The sequence below is a fragment of the Protomyctophum parallelum genome, assembly GCF_964188405.1.
Source record: "Protomyctophum parallelum genome assembly, chromosome: 1".
NCBI classification, from domain to species: Eukaryota; Metazoa; Chordata; class Actinopteri; order Myctophiformes; family Myctophidae; genus Protomyctophum; species Protomyctophum parallelum.
In genome coordinates, this window is record NC_139697.1 from 36,725,572 (window position 1) to 36,751,424 (window position 25,853).

Here is a 25,853-nt window from a genome sequence, read left to right on the forward strand (position 1 = left end):
ATGACCAAATTAGGGTTGATTTTTTTTTTAATCGGCTGAATGTACTTCATGTAATTCCAATACTGGAATTACTGATTCTAGTCTGTTTTACAGTATATAGTCTGGTTGAAACCTCTTATCTCCGCATAACGTGTTATATAACAGCTTTGGACATAATAAGGTTTCCACCTGACAGAGTCAATAATGCCCGACATATTGGCCAAACCAATAGCCAGTATATTGGTGTAGCTCTATCTAGAACCCCAGAACCAGCCCCGGGGTTCACACAGCCGGCTGCACATCAGAAGGTAAATTAGAGTGAAATTACAGGAAGGGAGCGCAGAGAGAGGAAGGGGAGATGAGCTTCACAAGTCACCAGGAGTGATGAAATCCAAAGTGTTTGTCATGCAAGGATGTGTCACAACTTTGTGTACTTGTAATTTTAAAGTGTCACAGAAGGCTGTGAGGTTTAATAGCACACAGTTTTCTCTAGCTACTGCAGGGCTGGGAAGGAACAATAGGTCTTTTGATGTCGTTCACGGCTCAAACATTTATGGGAAACTGTTTGAAAGAGCATCCTTCATCCACACAAAAACACACTGCATGAAAGAGAGGAGAGAGATCAGTGTCCAGCTGTGAAGATTAACAAGCATCAAACAGAGAAAAAGAAATACTGCACACATGAGGCCTAATTTTCACTGTGGCCTTTTGGAGTTTTTGGTTGTAACACGTTTGATGTTGTAGTTTCTGGCCTTTTTACTTGTGCAAATATAAATGGTATGGATAAAGTCAAGTCGGTGTTAAGCTCTGTGAAGCTGACGAACCTTGTTGATCTTCAACTATTTGTTTGATATTGCTGAAAGCTGATATGGCCTCAAAATGAAGCAAATAATCTGCATGTTAAACTCACTGTTGCAGAGTAATGAGCAGAGTTAGCAAACAAAAACCAATTTACATTTTTACAATTGCAATTTACTGTAGGCATCCAGAGCGACTTACAAGTGCGAGATCAGAATGAGCAGCGTAAACTAAGCATAAACTCTAGTCAATAAACAGCAAGGTAAATAGTCACATACAGTAGAGTGCAGAAGATAATAATGTAGTGCCTCAAATATACCAGGTAAACAATTACAATAACTGAGCATCTGTCTGACCAACAATATATCAAATCACATTCTTAGCATTTGAAGTCAAGAAAAAACAAATCTGAGTAGCACAAAATATGAAAATGAATGACCAAACCATTAGCTTGAATGGCTCAGAAGTAGCTTCTCACAAGGTGGGTTCTGATCACTTCAAAGTTTTGAACTCTTGGACCCAGAATATAGTTCATCAGCCATCATCTTACTATGTACTATGTATGTGACTATGTACACAACACCACTGAAATAATAAGTTGGTGGCTGAAAGAAACCAGCCATCTTATTTCATTCCTGTTACATAAGCTGCAAAAAGAGTCACGTTGTCACTTCACTTGCGTTTGTCCCAGAATGACATGTTGACATGACAGAGGGGGGTGGAAGAAATTAAACGTGAAAAGAAATACCCAGCTAGTAGTAGTATTACAGTCGGATGTTGTGTCTCATTTTCTAGCATAGCCATCTGTGACAACATTAAAATGTTGTTTTCTCCTATTTCATAAATGAGTTCTTCCTGGTGCCAGTCAGGGTAGACTTAATGTGGCACTTGGTGCGTCTCAGCGGCACAGATTGCCAAGTCTGTGGATGTTGGCTGAGCTGAGGTAAACCAATCTGCAATCCTTCTCTTCTATGTCACATCTGAGGCCATTAGCGGTCGCTACCAAATCAGAAGCCGTTTTTTTCAAATCCCCTTGGTTCATGAAATATGTTACTGTTACCTGTTACTGTCGGCAAGGTAGCGGGCACTCAGAGGTTATTTAAGGTCAGAAAGGCACAGAGAGGCCCCCCGAGGGCCACATCAAGGGCTACATCGGCACACAAAAGCGCACGCCCTCAATTAATCTCTGTCAGCACTTGGACAATGTGACCCACAGCTGTACCTTTTCAGGGTCTGCTTAGTGCAAAGGGAGCAGACGTAGCTTCGACTGAGCTGCCATCCTGTCCTCAATTTATGGATATTCTATGGCAGGTGCCCTGTAGCAAGCCTCAGGAGTGGAGTTTATTATTGATTTAACATTGAGAAACATGCATTTATTCAGCCATACAATGAGCAAGTCCATCATTCTCTGTCTCGCCATCCTGCCTGCTGTGTCCTGCCAATGCAGATCACAGACAACAGGTCTGTCTAGATATATGGGACACTAGGGGCAGCTGTCAAGGACGACATAAAATTATTTTATTTTCTGAATGGTGACATTTACGGGATCAGATTTCTATCACTCATTTGCATATTGCATCACTGTTGTTCGTCAGTCAACCTTGTCGGTATGGGCACCCTGATTCTAGATTAGTTTTACATACAACCTAGTAAAAGTAACCACTGAAATTTGTTTGAAAACCCTTCCACTCTCTTTGTATCAAATTTGTCCACACAACCATTAGCATGATCTATCCCAGCTAAATTGATAATTCACCAGGGTGTCACAAAGTGTCACATTGTGAGCTTGTAGTTTGGGCAGCTATTTTCAGCAAAGCGATTTAGAGTAGAGAGAAACACTAGCAGACCTATAGACCCCTGGGGGAGCCCATGCAGTGAAGTATATATATTGTTAGGATTAAGTGATTAAACTGTTTTCGTTTGCTTCTGGATGGAATACAAATGTGTTATCTAACAGCTGCAGCCACCCTGAGAAGTCAGAGGACAACCACTGGAAACTTTGCTTAAGGAAGAGGAGACATTCTGGGGCTGTAATGATGTACCTAAACATTTGGTACACAACAAACTACTGTACGTCATCATTTTTCAAATGGAGATACAGTAGAATGCTGCAGAATTAAATCACATGTCACCGAAAGAACGAGATGGACATGCTCATGTTCTGTTAATGACCTGCCCTGTGTAACAGCCAACAAGAAGGGGAAAGAGAGCAACACAACCTTTGTTAAAACTACATTTCCCAGCCTCCCTGGCATTTCCTAGCCTTCCCCTGGCTCCAGCTGTGCTCCAGGACAGCACAATACCTATAGGACAGCACAATATATCATCACAATGTCCAATAGTTATATTACAAAGCACAGCTGAGGCTTCTTGATAGAAAACTAAATATAGTAAGGTTCACATTATGGAAGAAAATTACTTCTTGGTAACTGGAATTGCAGGCATGATTTATTTAGGAATATCTGACTGAATTGTATATATTTCACTGTCCAGGAATAGTTGAATATCTGACCTATTTTCCTTGCTCTTTCTTTCCATCTCAATTCTTCTTCTCTTTCCTGAAAACTATGAGAGCTTGAATGAATCATTTCATCACCTTTTTTGCAAAGCGTCAGACACACATTGTTTACAATGGCTGCACGAGGCGTCGACTGTCGTCAAAGCCTGTCTACGTGTCTCTCAAAGCTCGGTTCTATTTTGGAGCATCGACACGTGGCAAAGTGAGTTTAAAGTCGTTCAAGGCAATCAGATGTTTGCATGTCTGTTTGGATGTATGGAGTAATTTTTTGCCACTATAGGCGCTCCCGCATAACTTCCGGGTATGATGATGATTAGACTCCTCCTGATGCGCACGCACGCGGCATGCAGCCACGCACGCACGCAGTCACGCACGCACACACGCACGCACGCACACTGTTATGAATATTGTTATTCATTTGTTTGGCCAACAGGCATTCCATTGCCACTCGCGTCGAAGGCGTCGACGTGTCTCTCAAAGCTCGGTTCTATTTTGGAGCATTGACACGTGGCACAAGCCATCCACAATGATGCAAGTAGAAAGGCAACCTCTTTTATTCCTGTGAAAGTGACGCTTTGGCCTTAGGTTTATGCTGTTATAATAATAAATAAATAAATAAAAGATGGTGCAGTGTTAATTGTTTCCAACCAGGCTTAGAACCGCGTGCCTATACTGTTTGTTTGTGTGCATGTGAACACCAGCAGTGGACAAGCTGCATCAGCATGCACAGGCTGTGCTGGCTAACACTTCACCATACGTTAGTATTTGATTGATTGATTGATTGATAATTTATTAGACAATAAGATGCAAACAGTACAGTAAAGCACATTTGCACCGAAGAAAGAAATTGTGGTCTTGTTTCCATTCGGGTCCCATGCATTCATTCTCAATAATAATAACAACAATTTAAATATCTCAAAAAACATTAAATCTATGTACAGATTGGAATAGAAATGAATTGGGGGGGGGGGGGGGTAGAGTTGTGGCATAACTGGCAGGTGCAGCAAGCGCTGCTACTTGGCCGTCTCCGTTGTGCATCTTTTCCTTTCCTTCATTTTTTTCAAACTTTGTTTGAGACAGCGCCCCTCCGTCACGGTCTAAAACTGTACTTTATCCCCTACTACTAGCAGGAGGGGGGAGTATAAACCATTTACTCAAGCGTGAAGGAGATTTTCCATGCTCGCCAGCGAGATGCTGGGGAGTCCATTCCAGGCCACTATGTCTATGTGGTCAACCTGCATAATGTGCATACATGTGGGTGCACTTCATTTTATGTCCCTAATGTGTGTTACAGTGGTGGGGAGAGAGATGGAGCGAGAGAGAGAGCGAGAGAGACGTGTACATGCTAGTTGTATTAAACAGTATGGATTCAGAGAGTATGCGTTTCCTTTATATCCACTTATGTTTGCAGTTTGTACCCTCAGGCTGTTCACAATTCTCCAGAAGGCAGCCATGTATTAGAGTAAGAGTCAGTCAGTACTTAGTGGAAGATGTACCACCCGCACGCACACGCACACGCACACGCACACGCACACACACACACACACACACACACACACACACACACACACACACACACACACACACACACACACACACACACACACACACACACACACACACACAAGGATGTTATAAATCAGATTGCTCTCCTGGATCAAAAATATTGAGCGGTCTGAGAAGGGATGTGGGAGAGAGTGAGAGGAGACAAATTGGAAGTGTCCGGTGGTCACCACAGATAATGGAGTGTCACTGTGTCAGCGCCCACAGACTAATTAACTAGATGCTAACTGCTCCAGCTGGCCACTTGGGAATGATTAGAGTTTAGGACTGAAGATCTTAGTGGTGATTAACGAAGGCCATTCACTCCTATTGACACCAGTTGTGCACCCTGATGTGAAAGCCACCGTCTCTGTCTGTCCCCATTAGGGCGAGGATAAGTAATTGTTGGGTCAATCGAAACACACGTGTCACCGTTGTGTTGAGTCACTTCATGACAGCCTCTGGTGCCAGAGCTTTCCACTTTTGTAGCCTGATGGAGTGTTTCTGTGCGTGTGTTGTGTGTGTGTGTGTGTGTGCAGGCGTGTGTGTGTGTGGTGTGTGTATCAGTGTGTTGTTGTTACAAACCAATATTATGTAGGGGTAATTGGAATAGTAATATTTGTAAGGATTTACAAAATAGATTAAATAAATTGAGGCAATAATGAATGTTTACAAAATGTCTGGATCAAAATAACTGGAGGACAGAAATAATCCCTAACCGATAACACTTAATGAGCACTAACGCAAAGGAACAGTCCTTCCCGAAGGGACAAAACGTATATCAAACGTCAGATCAAATAAACACAGTTTAGCGATGCGTGGGTGGGAGAGAGAGCACTGTGGCTGTCTCCCCGTTGAAGCACTGGAGGTGTATGACTGAAGTAGACAGACAGACAGACTATTCATAACAGTGTGCGTGCGTGTGTGCGTGCGTGCGACCGTGCGTGCGTGCCTGCCTGCGTGTGTGCGTGACTGCATGCCGCATACATGCACATCAGCAGGAGGAGTGCAATCACATCATCATCATACCCGGAAGTTATGCGGGAGCACCTATAGTGGCAAAATTTACTGTCTTACTACTGCTGCGCTGCGGGATCAATAAAGGTCTATCAATCTATTTCTGAGTTCTAATGAGGTAGAGGACACATGCAGCCAAGTGGATCTCCATGTGTCTGTAGACAGGGACATGAAGATCATCTCCAGCCTCTGGACAGATTCTCTGATAAAACGGCTAAGTGGATTTCTGAAGAGAATTAGATGCTTAGTTTTCATCGCTCAGTGTTTTTTGTTTCTTTCTTTTGTAAAAAGACAGACCTCTTTTTCCAATTATTAGTACTTAAATGTTACTTACTGTTTTGGTTGTCTGTGCAATTATTTTTAATTTGATGCTTTGTCACTGCTGCACACAACTCAACCAGGAAATCATGAGTTTATTGCAGACAGTAAGGGTGATGAATGATTTCTCAAATTACACTAATAATGAAACTGCATGGTTAAATTATTTTGAAGTTGGACCCTAAATAATGAGAAACTGGGCTGCCATATAGCCTTGTTCTAAACAGTGATATGCATGACGAAGCGTGGCTGTCAAAGGTCCTGTAAAAATGTCTGTTTGATTTAGCGAGTCGGCTCAGCCGTTGACTAACGTTTATAAAACATGGCTGACAGTTCTCATCTCTACCTGCAGAGAGAAGAGCAGCTAGCAGGGCAGCAGCAGCTACTGTGCTAACCTCTTAAACGCCCCAGTGGTCGAGATCGGCAATTTCCGCCAATTGTTTGCCCCCAGAATAGGGATGATATAGAGCGTCGCAGTCCCGCCCCCCCTCGAGAGAAAAAACGGCAGGTTACAACACTTTTTTTGTTGTTTTTCTTCCTTGTAATTATTTGTTTGGTCCAAAATATTGTGTTTGTTGTCATGATTTGTCACAACTCGAGCTTTGTACGACGCTTATAAGGTCTTCTTTAAATAAATACTTTTTGAAATGTCTATGGGAAAAATTTGTGATGAGACGGCTATGGCCGTTTTAGCCCAAGGATTGTTTATTGTGCAAAACAAATGATTGCAGTGGATTCAGAATCATGAAAAGCCCCTAGTTTGACAAGTCACATTAGTCACCTTCTGTCCCACGTCCCAATAATCACTAAGCATTCAGAGTATGGGTTTTATGCCGTTCAGACTATGGGTTTTATTGGTAAATCTATCCCATTGGCTTAGAGGTATACGGTACCCTAGAGGCAGCCAATCATGAAAAAGTGTCCACTACGGTTGCTAGCAGAGGTAGATCAACAGGTTGTCCAGCCGCTTTTCAAGCAGCTGGCAAAAAAAAAGATTAGATAAATGCTTTCTCAGCCAGGCCCACCAGCAAGACAGCCGACAGTGTGTCTGTGTGTGTCCTGCACCTGATGACCAGAGTGGATGTGATGCTTATCAAACAACATCGCTAGTCCTCATCTTTGACTCCATGACCCTGTGTTATTTATGCTACCAGCGTTTGGTTGCTATACAGGCAGATGGGAAATAATGCAGCATATTTTCAGCTAATTTCATGCATTAAAGTTTAAACAATCGTTTGGGGGTTAATTAGCGTTACTTTGAAGTTTTTAATTTGAAACATGACAATGTGACGTACACGCACACACAAGCATGCGCGCGCACACACACACACACACACACACACACACACACACACACACACACACACACACACACACACACACACACACACACACACACACACACACACACACACACACACACACACACACACACACACACACACACACACACACACAGTCATTAATCGACTACGAAAAATACACAAACAGAACTAACTCCACCACAGACAAGGAGAGACTCAGGTCATTTAAGCACTCAGGATAATTAGACTCAATAGACGCTGGCAACACCACTTGTCTTCGTTCAGTTTCAGAGAGAACTAAGACAGTCAGGAGGAGACATTCTTCAAGTGAACAGACCTCAGGTCCTCTGTGGGAAACTCATTTCTCAGAGAAAGTAGTTCTCCTCTCAGGACAAAGTCACAAGAGCAGCTGAGAGAGAAAGGACGCATAACTAACCACCCTGTAGTATAGTTAGTGTGTATGTCTTTCCTGTGTTCTTTTAGATTTAGTTGCCAGAGTTAGGAATGAAATTAATCTAAAGTAATGATAAAATTGTGAAACGTAATTTGTTCAGTTGTCTCCTCACATTGTACAATCTCACCATTATATAAAGGTTAATAAGCAGGACATTGTACAATCTCAACATTCCATCAGACTCACAGACAACCAAATCACAGAGGTATGGTATACTATAAAGCATCACTTGACAATTATGAGCACGTACAACAATCACAACCTACAATCATTAGCCAGAATTGCACAACCATCAGTGTTATCAGTAAATTGTTTTGCACTTTTCTAGTATTGCAATTATACAGTAGCACATTTCTAGTCTTCCGACTGCTCAAAGTTATTCACAATGTATACACGGGGTGCATACATTGGTTAGACATACCACCTACAGTCATTAGTCAAACACCCATGCTGCGGTGGGTAAAAATAAATCACCAGATGGCTCCCGATATGCGTGGTGGGTTAAAACTTTTTTTTTTAATCACTCGTTGCGTCCACACAGCCAGATGGTGGAGTGGAGGCGACCAGGCAAGACACCAACCTGCTCATTTGGAGGAGTTAGGTTCAGTGTCTTGTCCAACGACACTTGCACAAGACGCTAGCTCTGGGTTTTTATCTCAAGCCTACTTAAAGGAATGAAGCACATTCTTTCACACTTGTGGCCATTGAGAAAGTAGGTACAGTAATGCATAATAGGAGCACGTTGCAACTCACCCAACCCTCCATTTAAAAAGAAATGACTCAAGTCATGATGATTGGTATGTGCAAGTTTGGGGGAAAAGACATCAGACTTTTAACTACCAGCAATTTTCCACTCACCACTTAAGAAAGTGAAGGACATGATCTGCACTAGGCAGTCCTGCAATTATCGGATACTCAGAAATCAGCAATAGATAACGAGAACACTTACATCTAAAGTAAATGCAGTGCAGTGCAGTCAAATATTCATAATTCTCTTCAGAAAACGTGGTCTTCGCAATCAAGCCTATTCACCCTGCTATATCAAAGTAACAATTTAGATGCGTCTTGGTAGCTATGGTGTCACTTCAATGGGCCTGGTTTCTGTTTTGTTAGATGAAATCTCCCAGTATATTGTGGGTAACAGTGGGCATGAGGTCTTGTTTGCTTGGAGGTAGTCCAACATTTAAAAGATGTTGCCCAGAATCATAACTTGATTTCCTCCACTTGGCAACCTGGAATCTGTACTTTGTCACTATAGTGTAAGAAATGGTGAAAAAAATATGTTTTTCTTTCAGCTCACACGCGTTCTTGTACCAGAAATATATAGTGCATGTGCACACGTGTGTATGTGTGTTACAAATTTGTTCCCCCTCAACACACACACAAAAAGAAAAAAAACATCCACCTCACACACGCCTCGGAAAGACCTCTGCCACAATTCAGAACATGGACATTGAGCTACATGAACGTTAACAGAGACTTACTCTAATGGCTGGGTTGAGCTGCAACTTTCAACGCGCTGCTGCAAGCCGCAGTGTCCTGCGGTGAGGGTTCAAAACCGCAGCACATCAATCAGGCTGCAACTCTCCCCTGCTTGCTGCAAGGTCATCATATAGCTCTGGGAAACTCTCAGTTCTCTTGAATTCCTCCATTCATCATGACTAACTTCGGAGCGAGACAGCAGACGAGGATGATGTCTCCTCCCTCCATGCACCGCCTGCCACCGTGTCAACTTTACATTTAAGATGCGATTTTCAGGACACTGATGTTCCAGAAGAGGAGCTGAGCTCATCCCACAGTCACAAGAAGAGTGGACATTAACTCAACATATAGACACATAGTTGTGAATGTGATACACAGTGTGAGCATACACACTCTCTCCTCTCTCTCTCTCTATCTCTCTCTCTCGCACGGTCTAGAAAAGTAAACTGCCTCCCTTGAGTATTTCTGAGTTGAGAAAGAAGATCAAGGTGTCGGGCCATGAAAATAAATAGGTTGCTCGCTCTGTCTGTCTGTCTCTCCCTCTCTCCCTCCCTCATCCTCTCCCTCTCCCTCTTGTGCGTAAGTGCATGACTCTCTCTGGGCAGATTCACACTGAGTCCATTTGATTCAAACTGTTCCCGAATACGATCGCCTGGTCCCCGCTGGCGATTATTCACATTGGCCTTGATTCTTCCGCACCCGAGTACACTTCATTCAACTGTATTCAATGCTTTCACGTTGCATCGAGTACACCCGAGTACACTTCAATCGGTCCCAAGACTACCTCCATGTGGTTCCGGGAACGGTTGGGTGATCCGCTCCCGTGAACGTTATGCAGCATTCACACTACCATAACATTTGCCAAGTAGATCTGAGTACACACCCGGGACCATAGTGTGAATCTGCCCTCTCTCTCTCCCTATCTCACTTTCTCTCTCTCTGTGGTCTGATACAGATAATCTCACAGACGGAGCTCTGCCACAGGGACCATGCAGCTGGGGACAGTGGCTCCCCTGTGTTCACACTGCAGAGGACAACAACCGCTCTATGCTTCACCCTCCATAATCCCCCAACTCCTCTCCCCCACCTGACTCATTTAGCTTCACCCCCCCATCCATTCCTTCACAGCTTTATCCAGTCCCTCCAGTCTCCATTACTTTAACTTTCTGCTCCATCATATCTTCCTCTCCACTTTATTTCATGCTGTCAGTTCATCTTATGTTCTCTACGTACGCCCCTCCTTCTCTGTGATAATGAGGGGGTGTGGGATGGTGGGCGGCGGTGGTCTTGGCTATGAAAGCCAACAGCGTTTTAAATCCTGCAGCAGCGCCCCGTCACTGGAGCAGATAGTCACTGTACCGGAATTAATCTGGGAGCCCCCCCCCCCCCCCCCCCCACACACACACACACACACAACGCAGGATGTCACATGCCACATGATTTTGTTTTTCATGAGGACAATGGCTTCAAATAGCGCTTTCTCATATTGAAATGTCAACATCATTAAGGTCAACTGTCAAAATCAGCTACGGAGCGGGAGGGCGGGGGGGAAATAAACGAGTTGAAACCTAGTTAGACCATGTTGGCACTGGGCAGTGTGTTTGTTGGACGGATAGTCAGTGGATATGATCTGTAATCTTTCTGTAGTGGTCCTAATAATATTTGTTCTTAAAGTGTACTGAAGTAGTATAATTCATAATCACAAATTAGGATTGAAATGCCGGTGTGTTCACCCCAATAGGATGTGCAAGCTCAAACACATGAACTAAATTAAGCAGTAGAGTGCTGAGGTAAGGATTTAATGTTACAACTACCACCCACTAAGTTCACCCTCTCGTGACAGGGCCAATGTGTCGTAGAGGTCACCCCTCTGGCTGACTGTAAGAACATGACTCTGCCCCCTGCTGGGCTCTGTGAGCATTGACACGATAAGCCTTCTCTCTCCTGTCATGACGACTGTGTGTGCCTCAGACTGTAATCCCTCTCCAGTGGTTTCTTAATTAAACATGGACGACACATGAGGCTCAAGACGCTGGCCTGCAGGCCCAACGGGGGAAAGGACATGAATACTGATGTTTGACTGGATTGAGAAGCTTGTTACTCAACAGCTGTTCCTCCTGCTGGGGACAGTAGAAGAAGAAGAAGAAGAAGGGGAGCAGGAGGAGTAGAAGTAGAAGTACAGTAGAAAGAAGTTGTAGGATATTGTGGGATAAAAAAGCAAGAAAGAAAAACATATGTTGCTTTTGATGCCCGCACACACAGAAAAAGACAAATCGATGCTCACGTAAGCGTGCACACACATACACACATGCATGCACACACACGTCGCAAGCACACACACCATTCTGCTATTGTCCTAGTTTGCATGCTCTTTCACTTAGTAAGAGACCACACCTTCGCTCAAGATTAACAGTTTATTGAAACAGAATGAGATGAATGCATGGAGTGGAGTGAGGAACCCAAGGTAGGGCGAGACTCAGGGTGGGGGCGTAGTCTCTGGAGCTGACGGTCATCTTTGCTCTATACTCGGAATGAGCGGCTGGTCGTCTCTGCTCCGTCACTGCCCTGGATTCCTAGAGAATCGATGCGGAAGGAGGAGGTTGGGGTGGAGGAGGATGGCGATTTTGAAGAGTAGTGAAAATAGCCGATCTACAAGTGCAGTACTCACAACCCATGTTTGGTCTGTCATGGAGCAGGACAAACAACTTGGTTGAGAGATCGCAGGTGTATTTATGCTGTGGTGATTGCACCAGGGATTGGCTGGGTGATAATGAAAGGCAGGTGAGTTGATGAGGAGGGAGGTGTTGTTGATAATGAGGGAGGAGTGGTTAAGGTCAAGCGGAAGGAGGTCTCTTCTCCCGAAACTACGTTGTATAAATACAACTTCCCAAAATAAATGTTTAACCCTGCAGCAGTGAAACCTATTTCCTATATTCAATATATTCTATAGCTTGATGTATTTTATAATTAGCTTAATCTGAATGATTGTTTTATTTGTGTGTCTGTGTTGTTGTAAAGCGTAAACAAATAGCACAGCAAAGATGTGTCTGTCCATCTGTCTCTCTTTGTCTGTGGGACTGAGAGTCTCAATGAACAGCAGGTATTCCTGTCTGGCACAAAGTGGGTCTTTGGGTGGGGGGGGAGAGGGCAGTCGATATGAAAACAATGCATAACCTACATTCTCCTGACCTGCATGTGATTAGGGACGTCTGGAACTCAAGAACAATAGACGACCCACTGGCCGTGGCTGTGGAGAGTCATACGGGTGACAACGTATGTGAGAACGATCCCTTCAGACAATCACACATATCAGAATGAGGTCTTCGACTTCGATGTCACTAGACACACCGCTTGCAATTCACACTGTGTCTCTGCCCGCCGGCATTGCCGTAAACCCCTTCCTACTTTAGTATAACGGTGTTTGGTGTGGGTGTCACTTTATGTACACTTTAAGTACAAGACATACAGTAAGAACAGTGGCACACATAAAGTACATCAGTATGAAAATAAAAGCCACGCATAGGGGTGAATAAATCTCTGCTGATCCCTCCTCATTACCTCCTCTCTTCTCCCACCCAAGGAGCCAACACCGTCATTACCTCCTCTCTTCTCCCACCCAAGGAGCCAACACGGTCTCTGTGGAGCTTCTATTTCCACTGCAGAGAAAGGAAATTTCAGCTTCAAAAATGCACATAAATAGTGGTAAGCGGATGCTGAGTGCAAAATACTAAATAAACGAGAGAGGAGGATGAACAAAAAAAAAAGCAGCCAATGCAATCTTTTGATTGAGTTAGCAGGAAGCTTTATGCTGAGAACATCACTTTTCTAGGTCACTTCTCTAGGCCTGTGCTTAAAGATCTCACACAACAACATATGCCAACTGGCCAGGTTTTTACACAAGGGCAAACAAAGTAGACCCGCCTGCCGTCGCTAATGCCTGCTGGGGTTATCCCTGCATCATTATCTCTGTCTGGCCGGGCTCTCTCTCTCTCATCCATCTTAGCATTGTGTAGGTCTCTCTCTCTCCCATCTCTCTTTTCATTGATTGTGTACATCTCACAGACCTGGGTCACTCACAACACCATCTGCTCATTGATGCTGAGATTAGGGTTGCAGAGCCAGGAGGCCACAGGGCCATGGCATGTTAAGAGGAAGGCTGATCTGGAGACCGGAATTAAATTTCAGCTCAGAATAACTTTGACATCAGAGCAGGAGGGAGGGGAGGGAGCAGAGAGGAAAAGGTGAATTAGGGATTTGCAGAAAGGAGTGTGTGTGTGTGTGTGTGTGTGTGTGTGTGTGTGTGTGTGTGTGTGTGTGTGTGTGTGTGTGTGTGTGTGTGTGTGTGTGTGTGTGAGAGAGAGAGAGAGGGGGGGGGGGGGGGTAGGACCACCATTTTCATGCTGTTTCCTGACAGCTTCCTCCAATGAAAATCGATGGCCCCCCTAAGCCCACCCGGCCTCCCGATACTGTGGTTTATCTCACCGTCTCTCTCCCTCCCTGCCCTTCCTCTCTCTCTCTCACTCAATAAACTATGCTGAACCTGGGGTCTACTTGAATCAATGATTCAGGGGCTCCTGCAACCGCAAGCTTATAAAAATCACATCACACTCAGTCAGCACCCCGGTGGTAATACATCTCATACCGACTAAACAAGGACTTTAGAAGAGGCATACGGTACATGTCCAATCATCCGAGCACATTCTACTGTGAATGCTAAACCGCTGTGGCCGGCTGGCCACTGGCTCATTCATTACCCATGCAGGAGATGATGTGTCCCGGTTCCCTGCTCATGAATGTGAGCCTTTGCATTTATCTTTCCGGGTTCGCAGGCCATGAGGTCTCCAACCTCTGTGCCACCTGCTGATGCAAACGCATGTCGAGAGGCCAACACAGCAGATGCTAGTCCAGGTGATATGGCTCACATGCCTGCCAAAAAGCCCCCATCTGAACTATTTCCGAGACAATCCCGCTGAACAGAATTGAGGGTGGATCAAGATTCCTTCCGCAAACCTCTCATTCAATTTTCTATGAGACCAAAGGGCAAACACGTGCGAGGGGTTGCGAGAAGGGTGCAAAAAGAAGTGTGCAAATGAGCACGTTATCCACGTCTCGAGAGCCAACCACATTGGTCAAAACATGAGGCTGCAGCTCTGGTGCTGCCTGTTTTTGTTTTCAGTAAATATCTTAGCTACACCAGCATTGTACTTGTGTTGAAGCTTAGCTGATGCCTAACCACAGGCACAGGCATTGTATTGCGCCCACATGCCTGCAAGTGGCTTACAGGAGAGCATGTCAGCGACAGCGAGCCCAAACGAGTGGATAAAATCTGGAGTTCTAATCTAAACTACATTCCCCACCTTGCAGAATCTGTTGAGGGACGCTGTTGTGTGGTGTTGTTGTGTGTAGTGTGATATCTACAGCTGAAAAGGGACCTAAACAGCCAGGGTGTGAATCTTGCTGATGTGTTTTATAAAAGAATCCCACTTGTGTGAAGTGAGGGGCGCAGCAACGTCAGTATTTATATAAACCAGATGATGTCTTGTGTGGTCATTTACTGTACTAAACAATAGACTTGGCAGTCAAACATTGTTTGTTAAAAAGGCACTAAACAAACAAACCAACAAACATTGAAAGTCCATAGACTTGGCTTCCACATGGCGATATGGCAGAAACATAGAATTACCATAACAGACAGAGGCAGTAGGAGAGAGGAAGGAGTAAGGAGGGCTGAAAAGAAAGAAATTGCTTTTGGCGTGGAACGATTTACCCCCGAAGCTGCAGAAGGGGATGGGAAGTAAAAGTTGTTATTCCTTGTTATTATTCCAGGTTATATGAACATAAACCAAAGTGACACTTGCTGACACCACTGCCCAAAATCATCACGTCAGTGAACCCTGATGGGAGAATTATGTCCCTAGTACTCCCTAAGGTCTTTGCCCCACCAGACCGCATTTTAAAGACCGCCAGGATTGTCTCCTCGTTGCTGATGTCACTTTGCACTGTTGGCAGTCATGCTTCACAGGAGACATGCCTGAGTCCTGACCATGCGTTTCACGGCTGGGGAAATAGACGGGACAATTGGCAGGGCTCAGGAGAGTAAACAGAACCACCGGTGGAGCAGGAAACGACAGAGGAATATTCATAAAGATTATTCATGGCTGCCTGTCAGCGGGGTGACAAATCTGGGAGGTAATGGTAGCAGCGGAAGACAGAGTGAACCCTGAGCTCCACTAAATGGACAGGCAGGCATCACAGCAGAACGGACCTGAGCCTGCATGTGACACCGCCGTTTCCATCTCATCCATAATAAACAAGCCTGCATAAATAGGCTTTATAATAAAACAGGATTCAACATGAATACTACCTGACGTTCCCCACATGGGGCTAATCGGAACGGTGACAGGGATGATTACAATAGAATTTTTTTTGTTGGTGTTTTCTCTGTTTAGAATGTTTAAACAGATAATATTATATGAAAATCTAACTTACCGGTATGCACAACACATTCAGAGCCATACTGTAATGTACTGTGCCATACTGTAATGTATTTCTGTGGTTTGACTGCATTGGAGGAATTTGGAGCCAGCTGCAGGTACAGTCGCTCTCAAAGAGGCATAGTCATGAAGAGCGAGTGCTATGTGGAGAATGTGTGACAGGTGGTACGATGGAGCAGAGAGCCATGCAGGGGAGGCATGTTTTGATCTCCTGCTCTGGGAACTTCCTAAAAAGGAATAAAATATATCACACAGTTCAAAAAGTCTGGACGGGGAGTTTCAGCTCCCCATTCTTTTGTTGCTGCTGCAGCAAGCGTAGCCCAGCCAGCGCTCTGCGTTCATACGTTTAGCAGCGCTCTGCATATCTGTCACGGACGCCAACCTCAGAAGAGGGATAAGCCAGTGCTTTTAGAGCAGTTCAGAGGCAGTTGATTTGTGCCTTTTACAGGGAAGTTTTTAGCCTCCTCCATGATTCAGTAATTATTTTATACCACCATATGCACTCGGTAGCAGATCATTATACAGCTCACTGGAAATGACTAAGAGCTAAAAACTTGAAGATAATCTTCACTGTGCTACGTGAGGTGACATTACGCTGAGGTAGCACTGTAGCAGTGGGCGGCAATGATACTGTAAGTGTGACACCTTAAAGCCAGGCAGGTGACTCTTGATTACTACCGGCGGCAGGTTGAGTGACCAATGGCCATGTCTAAAACACAATGAATTAAGCAGCCACGACCAGGCCCTGCAGGTCCAGAGCCAAGGCCATTTAGCAAGGCTGTCCATCAATGCACGGTGGTGACAGGTAAGACATGACACCACTGTGTGGCACGACCGGCAAGCAGTGATCCAAGCTAATCAGCATAATGAGCAGAAAGTTAGGAAGACATGCTCCAGCCTTCTAACACAGTCTCTGCCCATGTACAGTACAGTATAGGCTGGTATCTGCGGCAACTTCTCTATACCAACCATCACTGCCCACACATGTGCATACTGTATGGATACAATACACTGCATGCAAACACACACATTGGAAGCCTCAGACAGTTCTTTTTTTGTTGTTGTCCACAGCCAGGTTTGTCTGTATGTCTTAACAGACCCAGTGAAATCAGGCATCCCTGTAGCAGAGAACGGACATATGCGATTCGTTCAGCATTGTGATTTGTGAGAAACACCTGACATGCTAATAGCATGTCAGGTGCTAATGACGGGGAGATGCACATTACACTCAAGATGCATATTACAATCTACGTATATTGAACTAAAAACACTGCAGCATTTTCACTTTGGTCCATCTCTCTCCACTATGTCACTGTTTGGATCTAGGGACATAGGCACAGTGCTGTTATGTCACTGATACTCTGTAAAGTACTAGGAGGATTCAGCTTTGACAGAGACAATGCAGCTTGTCAGAGGCATTTCTTCTCCGTGTTCCTGACCAGGCACATTGACAGTCTGGTTCTCTCCCAGGAAATAGACTTTAGTAGCAAAACATCCACTCTCATGACCCCAGACTCGACCCACATTGATAAGAGAAAATCATTTTTTGATAGATAGAAATAGTAATATACAAAAGTGGTGAAGAAAATGCATTGGCTACTTACTTGCAGAACTGGGAAGTCTTCAGCACTACAGATTAAATGTAATTTCTCTTTTCTTCTTCGGACGCCTGTACATACTGCAAATGCTGCTTGCTTGGCCAACAAATGTATTAGGCAAAATCTGAAGGACATACTGAATGAGTAACTGGGGCCTAACAGTCAAGGGGCCTAACATAACAGTCAAGGCAATTAGAACTCCTTAAAAGCTATCAAAGAAACACAATAGAAGAGATTTATGGACTCCTGCCACTGACAGGCTGATTACTCATGAGTCATACTACTGACTCATTCACTCAAACTGCTGTGTGTGTGTGTGTGTGTGTGTGTGTGTGTGTGTGTGTGTGTGTGTGTGTGTGTGTGTGTGTGTGTGTGTGTGTGTGTGTGTGTGTGTGTGTGTGTGTGTGGTACTATAAACACAATTAAGAATGTGCACTTCAGCAAACACAGACTGTCTGGAGAAAACATGCAATCCATCTAATGGAGGTATGCTAATGTGAGGTTTTAATTCAAACTTGTGGTGGGGGTGCTCTATTCATTTGTACCTGTTTTTCTTTAGTATAATGCACAATGGCATTAACTCATAGAAGCCGTTTTTGTGGTCAGATGTTGTAGAGGGAATTGTTTCTTGTATTTGAATTCAGTTAATAATATAGATAGATTATAGTAGCTTTTGTATTTACAAAGATGGATGTAGGTTATTTAAGGGTGCATGTGTTCCATAATAACCAATAACAATGATGATTAATAACCATAATTCTCAATCACGTCCTTTTTTCTTCCTATAACACAGCCATCGTCCATCACTGTCTAACTGTCTGTTTAACCTCCATGTGCAGCCTTGGAGTCTTAGGTGTGTGTGTGTGTGTGTGTGTGTGTGTGTGTGTGTGTGTGTGTGTGTGTGTGTGTGTGTGTGTGTCTGGTCTGAGGGGAGGGGGGGTTCTATTTTCAGTTGCAAATTCAAGCAGGGTATACCTACCTACTGTACACTGAAGCACACAAAAGATCATTTTGGTTCCATTTGTACTCTCTGAGTTCTCAGCAACACTGAGGATTTTTACTGTGTGGTCTTTTCACGTGAACCTCTCTCACACAGCCTCCTCCAATCTCGCCGTGTTTCACGTTGCATGTGAGTTCTGTTCAGAGAGTGGGGGAGACGCGGTGAGTTCATTCTAAGATTAAATTACCTTATCTCTCTCTCTCTCTCTCCACAGCTCCTCGCAGCAAGCAGGGCTGCATGCTGCACTTCAAACACACCGGGTTTCACCCCAGAAAAGCAACTCATTCACTGTGAAGGTCAAAACTATGGATATGAGCTATGCCACATGTGTCAGTCAAATAGTCAAATACGCATTACGTAACACTTTGAAAACACTATAGTTCAGTCAGGACCAACTCATGAATGGATTCAAATTTCAAATATTTGTAATGAATATAAAATTAGCAATACATTCGGGAGGGGGACTCATCTGCTGTACTCGTCAGCTGCATTAGCACGAACATCTTCGAAAGAAAGCTGGGAGGGAGTGGTTCTGTGGTCTATTGACAACTGCTCTCAGTCTAATAATGGTGATGGTAGCAGCAGCGTAATGTATACCCCATGAAGAGTATTTATATCATAGCTACGGCATTCACGGGAGTCCCCAAACATTCTTGAGATAAACCAATGCTGTGTCTGTGCTCCATCTTTTTTCACTCAAGACTTGACAGGGTGTGACTAGAGGCAAAAAAAAGAAAAGATTTCCAATCAAATCTCACAAAGGAACTGGTGCATTTCTCAAAAGACAAATGCTTTTAGTTTTCAGTCAAATTATATTCTAGATTGCATCATTTGCCCCAGGCAAAGTAAGTTGAATATAAACTATATTGTTAAAGTTGGGTCTGTGACTTTTAGGGATTACTGTATGCAATAGCCTGGAGCTGTAACATTATATGTGTTCTCTGAGAACAGAATGTTTTTCCATCTGTACTGTATACATAATATAATGGTTGCATTCCAGCAGAGTTAAATGAAAACAAATTGGATCCAAAACCAATGTTATTTATTTAAGCATACGTAGCATAGAAGCCAGTTATTGTGCTATTCCCTCAACGTATTAGCTGAACAAAAAGCATTGTGTCCAATGTCCATGTCAATGAACTTAACCCAATGCCCCATTTAATGCTATGCAATGACAATGCAATAATAGTGTCATCTTCATTGTGACAAAACTGTATGGAAAATGATGGTCTGCTTGATATTTTCAAACCTCATATTGGATTTGGAACTGACTACTGTAAATGAATGGTTGACCATGTCTGTCTGTCCACCACTGGAGAAATACACTATTGCATGTATAACGTTAGCCGCAATTTGCAACTCTAGATTTTTTTACAATCTGTTGAATCTAGAGTTGCAATACCCTCCATCCACTTCCTATTCATGATTTTCGGTTTCTGATCTGCTGGTCTTAAATGACGTTAAACTCACCAACATTGCAGCTGTAGTCCAAGCTTGAATTATCCTCTTTCAATCTGCCGAGCTTGTTTTTCATAAAAATCCACCGTAGAGATGTTATGAGATACTTTCTGTCCAAAATATTCCAAGAGTGACATTTCCGAGCCGCCATTTGTATTTTTGCAACGTGCCGTAAAACAAGATGTGAGGGGGAGCGCTTGTTTAATAGAAGGCTGTGTGTGATGGGGCGTCGCACTGTGTCTGCCTCTTCTTTGGGTGTCTTACCTGCGTAGGTAAGATTCTATTAAACAAGCGCTCCCCCTCACATCTTGTTTTACGGCACGTTGCAAAAATACAAATGGCGGCTCGGAAATGTCACTCTTGGAATATTTTGGACAGAAAGTATCTCATAACATCTCTACGGTGGATTTTTATGAAAAACAAGCTCGGCAGATTGAAAGAGGATAATTCAAGCTTGGACTACAGCTGCAATGTTGGTGAGTTTAACGTCATTTAAGACCAGCAGATCAGAAACCGAAAATCATGAATAGGAAGTGGATGGAGGGTATTGCAACTCTAGATTCAACAGATTGTAAAAAAAATCTAGAGTTGCAAATTGCGGCTAGTATAACGTACTGGCGAGACACTGGCTCAATGCTTGGTATGAAAGATGCTTTGCACAAAACCACAAGCCAAGGCTTTACACCCAAACGGTTGCAGAGAGAAGGCTGTAGGCTTTCTCACTCATCATCATCAAAGGTCAGGGTCAGGTTAATTAATGATTTGGCATCTACAGTACCTGCTTCATGGTCAGCTCTGCACCACTTTTGGAGAAAGAGAACCAGTAGTCTGGACATTTTTTATGTGGGGCATGAGGCAATAACTGTCTGACAACATTGTTTACCTTTCAAAATGGATTATGAAACTATGGGAAGAGGAGAGCTGGCCCCAAGTCGCAGCAATTAATTATTGGGTAGAGCTACACACAGTACAGTATGAGCTATAATGCTGCTGCCTCTCTCCCCAGGAGGGCACGGACGTGTTCTATGACCGCTGTAGTGTAGTTATGTAATGTAGGCTAATATAATATCACAGCAATTCTATAGATATTATCATGCAACAAAAAAATGCGTATATATATATATATAAATAAATAAAATGCGTATATATATAAATAAATAAAATGTCCCACGACTACATTATCTCCAGTAAGCACATAATGGGTCACACAAAAATGACAGGTACGTGTCATTATCAGCCTACTAGTTAATTACCCCGCCCGCACCAACCGCAACACAGGCGAATGGGCGATAGGACTGGGACACTCCACAGTCTTTAAGTTTACCTGCTCCAAACTTTAACAACAAATACAAGGAATTAAAACATGTTCATGGGGCTTCACGGCTATGGCAAATAAGCACGCCGCGTCGCTGTCATTGTTAACGAAAACTAAAGTTAGTACACTACTCAGTAGGACCCGGCGTGGTCCGTGTCGCTTGCCGACAAGAACTGTCAGCACTCAGCAGGCGACACGGCAGTGAGTTTCAGTACCTGTTGGTGACTCCGGGCTGTCCGCTTGGATCCTCAGTGCGGTCACCATCAGTAGAAAGGCTGCTGCATACATGTTGAAATGTTTATGGAACATTCAATAAGTCCACCTCGTTGAACAAACGGGACGAAATCCAAGTTCTGCTGCACTCAGTCAGCGTCCATTCATTGTTAAATAAATCCCTCACACACGCTCCGCTACGGAGCCTACGGTCCAGTTCGGCTCGGCTCGGCTCCTCCACACACACAGACACACACACACAGACACACACACCCACCGAACGTTTGTCTGAAGTTGCCGTAAGAACGAAGAATTCAGAAATGATTCAGAAGAGTTTTTTTCCTTCTGCGACAGACAGACTCACCACAGGATCCACTACTTTCACACACCGTCAAGCACGAGCAGTGAGGGCCTACAACGCCCTCACGTGGCCACTGGACGAAAATGACCAGATAAAAACACAGCCAGTAGATAAATAAAAAAATAAAAATGTTAATAAATAAATATTTTAACGAGAAAATATGGTGGATAATATTATATTTGTCCTTCTGTTTTGTTTTGTTCTTTGGTACCTGACATATAACATTATGACATTATAACATTGACAATGTTATATGTGATTTTAGATACAATCCTGTTGGGAAATTTGGGGGCTGACCCCTATGGACAGGCCAATGGGACCAGCGCCCAGCTGGGGCCCTGGTGCAGGGCTGCACCCCTGGGCCATATATTTAATTATCTATACCGATTTACTTCATTTGCTGTGTCCCCATGATAACCGCGGTGTGCAGTGCTGACTGAGTCGTGTTAAATGAATGGATTCATTCCCAACTTGCATCACTTCCGAACTGTCTAGGCCAGTGGTTCTCAAACTTGTTTGGCTTCAGTACCCCCTTTTCCTGATTTCTGGATAAAAGTACCCCCTTTACCGACTACAACATTTTGCTTAGAAAAAGAGAAAACTATATCTAGCATATTGTTGCTGTCGGGCAGAAAACTTACCTCTATTTAACTTTTATTTGGTAAATTAATGCCCTACTTTATACTGCAGTCAGTGCAGTGCAGTGTCATATAAAAGTAGCAAAGATAGCAGATCTTCATCTATGAATAAACAATAACCTATCTTTTGAAGAATATATTGAAGAATAAAACGGAGTAAAGGGGTGAAAGATTTAAAATTAGAGCATCCTTGATTCCTGCAGCACATTTACTTTAAACTGTTCTTCCATTTTCACTTTCTCTCACGTACCCTCATCAATGTGGGCCCCTCAGCCTACAGTAAATGTGGACTAATGTCTGAATACAAAACAGAGCAGTTTTTTTTTAACATCATGTAAAATACTGAATAACAAAATGTCTACAGGTGCTTTCTTAAGCCAAACATGCCTTACCAGTGGAGTAGTGTGTGTTTGCGTGCCCACCATCTTAATCAGCAAAACTAATACAATGAATGATTGGTTCATTGTGTGCATGCATGTATAATTTAGTAATGCTAACTCGTTCTTGCTTATTTATGTGTGTGGACATTTTAAATTGGCAGAGCACACGTGTCGTGTCGAGGAATAAACAGCCATGCCTTCACATTCATTCAGTACAATACTCTTAGGCTACTTTTGTAAAAAATATAAAAAGGAAAAAAAATAACTAATAATAAAGTAGTTAATGTGAACAGAAGGCTCGATGTTGAAGGCAGGCACACAGTATGTTCTATAGCAATAGTGTAGCAGCATTGGCACAAAGCTCCAGCCTCTAGGAACTGTTATCTAATCTGCTCTCTACGTGGATACAAGACACAGGTGCACTTGTAAACCTTACTGTGACAGGAGCTCGTGAAACACTCAATGAAATTACTTGATTGTCTGTTGGCAGCTGACACAGTCGTACGGTATATTATCCATTAGGGCCCCAGCTAATTGGAGTTCATTGGAGCAGAGGAGTTGTTTTGTTAAATAATACAGGATCTTGCATTTATCACAGTATTGCTGCATATAATAATAATGTCTCCTGTTTTTTTTTCCTCCTCCAGTTTCAAACGAGACGTGGATGTTGTCCTAGAGTTCACGCAAGGATGAATATTATTCTCAAATGAAAGCGTTGACATTTTCTGGTGACTGTGTTCAGCTGCACAATGGAGGCAGTGTGGAGGGACAGAGAATATTTCCCCCTCCGTGCAGGTTATAGCACTGGTGGAAACGCTACCCTCAGTTATGCAAGCATAGAGTCGATCAGTTGTGTAGGAGGGCTGCAAAATGCCTACAGGCTGGCTGGTTGAAATACATACAGTGTGCCCTGCAGAATTAACTGTGGTCTGTCTGGACTGGGTTCAAGCCTCCAGGTCTGTTTGTTATGGACCAGGTCTAAAACTACAAATAATGGAAGCATCATGTTACCGATCAATAAACCAAACGAATCCTAGCGTCTCTATTTTGGGCAAGGCATGTTTTAAAAAATATATCTCACTAAGGGCAGTGGTTAAAATGCTAAGAATTAATCTGGATTTTAGACATGACAAATGTGGCAAAAGACAGGCCACCAATCGTGACAACATGTTGCACGAGTGGCTTACTGGGAATGAGCATGCATAGTAATTTGACACCAATCGTTTCTGGAGTGTCCGAGATTGACAGGCACACAGACGTACGGACAGCCGCAATGACAGCCTCCTGGCCTGTGCCTGGAAAATAGACAATATGCATATTGCCTGCCTGTAAATGCCATGTCATCAGCGTGTGTTGCACGATTTGAAAGGTACCGTCATGTAAGAGGATGTGAGAACAGAACAGTCGCAAGCAGAAAGCCAGAAGAAAGTCTCCACAGTGACAGTGAAGCATAGAAACCGTGCAAGTTCTCCGAGTAGGCGAGGGGACAGACGGCACTGCTCAACACCAGAATACAGATACCACAGCTGTGAGGCACTGCCTCCCAGGCCTTAGCTCCCCAGTCCCCATGCCCCTCTCTTCCCCCGTCAGCATTTGAGAGGGGGCAGCAAGACTGCAGGGAGGCAGGTCTGGGGTCGGAGAAAGCAAAGGGCTGTGTTATGCATCTCAATGCAAACCAGGCGCGTCGGCCTGACAGGCCCAGAAAACCCATCTCTCTTCCTGCTGACACCCATGCAACCCAGACGCTTCCCCGCTCGCCAGCATATTTATTTTCATAAGACAGCGAGCTGTCACAGTCTGGGCCTGAGATTCTGTTTCCCCTCTACAAGGCAGGCTACAACATAAGTACAGTGGCTCCTTGCCCTCGCTGCTATACATACTGTAGGGTGTAGGCACACTTTATACACTTGTACACTTGTATTTACACACCCAAAATCACATACAGTAGTAGCCTATTTATTTCATACTGACTCTGGAATATACAGTCCATAAAACACATCACACAGAGCGATGGGCCCCTGGTCACAGACATGGCATTCTGAAGCCCTCTATTCCGACGCATTGCCATTCCGACTCTCCGCATTACCAACCCTGTCCCTAACCCTAACCGCACGCGGAAGCCACGTAGTCTTAATTGCGGTGTGCTTAATGTCCACTCTGCCCTCCACACGTACATACATACGTATACAGATAGTCGGTGCATTTATTGTAAGATTGTTTCAGAAAGGCGGCCTGAGAGGCATTCAAACCACAGTTCACACATTCACTATGGAGTATGGAACCCTCCAACCTAAAGGCTTCAAATGTCAGACATCCATCTAAGATCATCTTCAGGTAGCTGGAAAAGCTCTTGATCCCCTGAGAGACTTTTAGGATTTTAGGCACCCGAGATGAAAGGAAAGTGTTTCACCAGCCATTACCAGCTATTACCTTTATTTAGCAAATTTCTTCCTGCACTTCCATGGGCATAATTGTACTGCGAGGTGGTGCTTACGTGTGACTGGACTCATCAACACCAATTACACACACACAGCATCAGGTGAAGGCAGGTGACTACAGCAGGCCAACCAGACCAGAATACAGATCACATCTCAGAACCACAGGGCTTAAGTCTGTCTACTGAAATGTGAAAGGAAAATCCTGTTTTCAGCACCCTGGACAAAAAACAGGTTTCTGTCTTCAACTTTGTCATTGATACAATAAAACAATGATAGTGATAGGTACTGTAGTTCTCTGTTTAGTCACCATGGAGTTGGTCACAATTATGTTTTTACTCCATTCCGTTTGTTTGTCTGCTAAGAAAATACAGTACCTTAAACCAGGTTTCTGTCCAGGGTGGGATTGAAGACACGTGCATGTATAGTTACTAGTTACCAGTAGACCTGCAATTAGCCCTTCGCTAAATCACACCCCAAAAAGCGATTGTCCAATGCCAATCCAAATAGTTTAGCAACTGTTGCTATGCAGGTCAAGTTTTCGCCACC

The 25,853-nt window shown here is 43.8% G+C and overlaps 1 protein-coding gene across 1 annotated transcript in view; it reads right to left on the minus strand.

The window, feature by feature from the left end:
* LOC310876250 (receptor-type tyrosine-protein phosphatase U-like) overlaps positions 1-21,844 on the minus strand; it is a 155,978-nt gene extending 134,134 nt beyond the window's left edge. The window contains exon 1 of the mRNA XM_083789734.1: positions 21,493-21,844. Within this exon, the coding sequence (XP_083645860.1) occupies positions 21,493-21,586 (94 nt within the window). The 5' untranslated portion in view covers positions 21,587-21,844. The remainder of the gene's footprint in view (positions 1-21,492) is intronic.
* Positions 21,845-25,853: the final 4,009 nt, after the last annotated feature.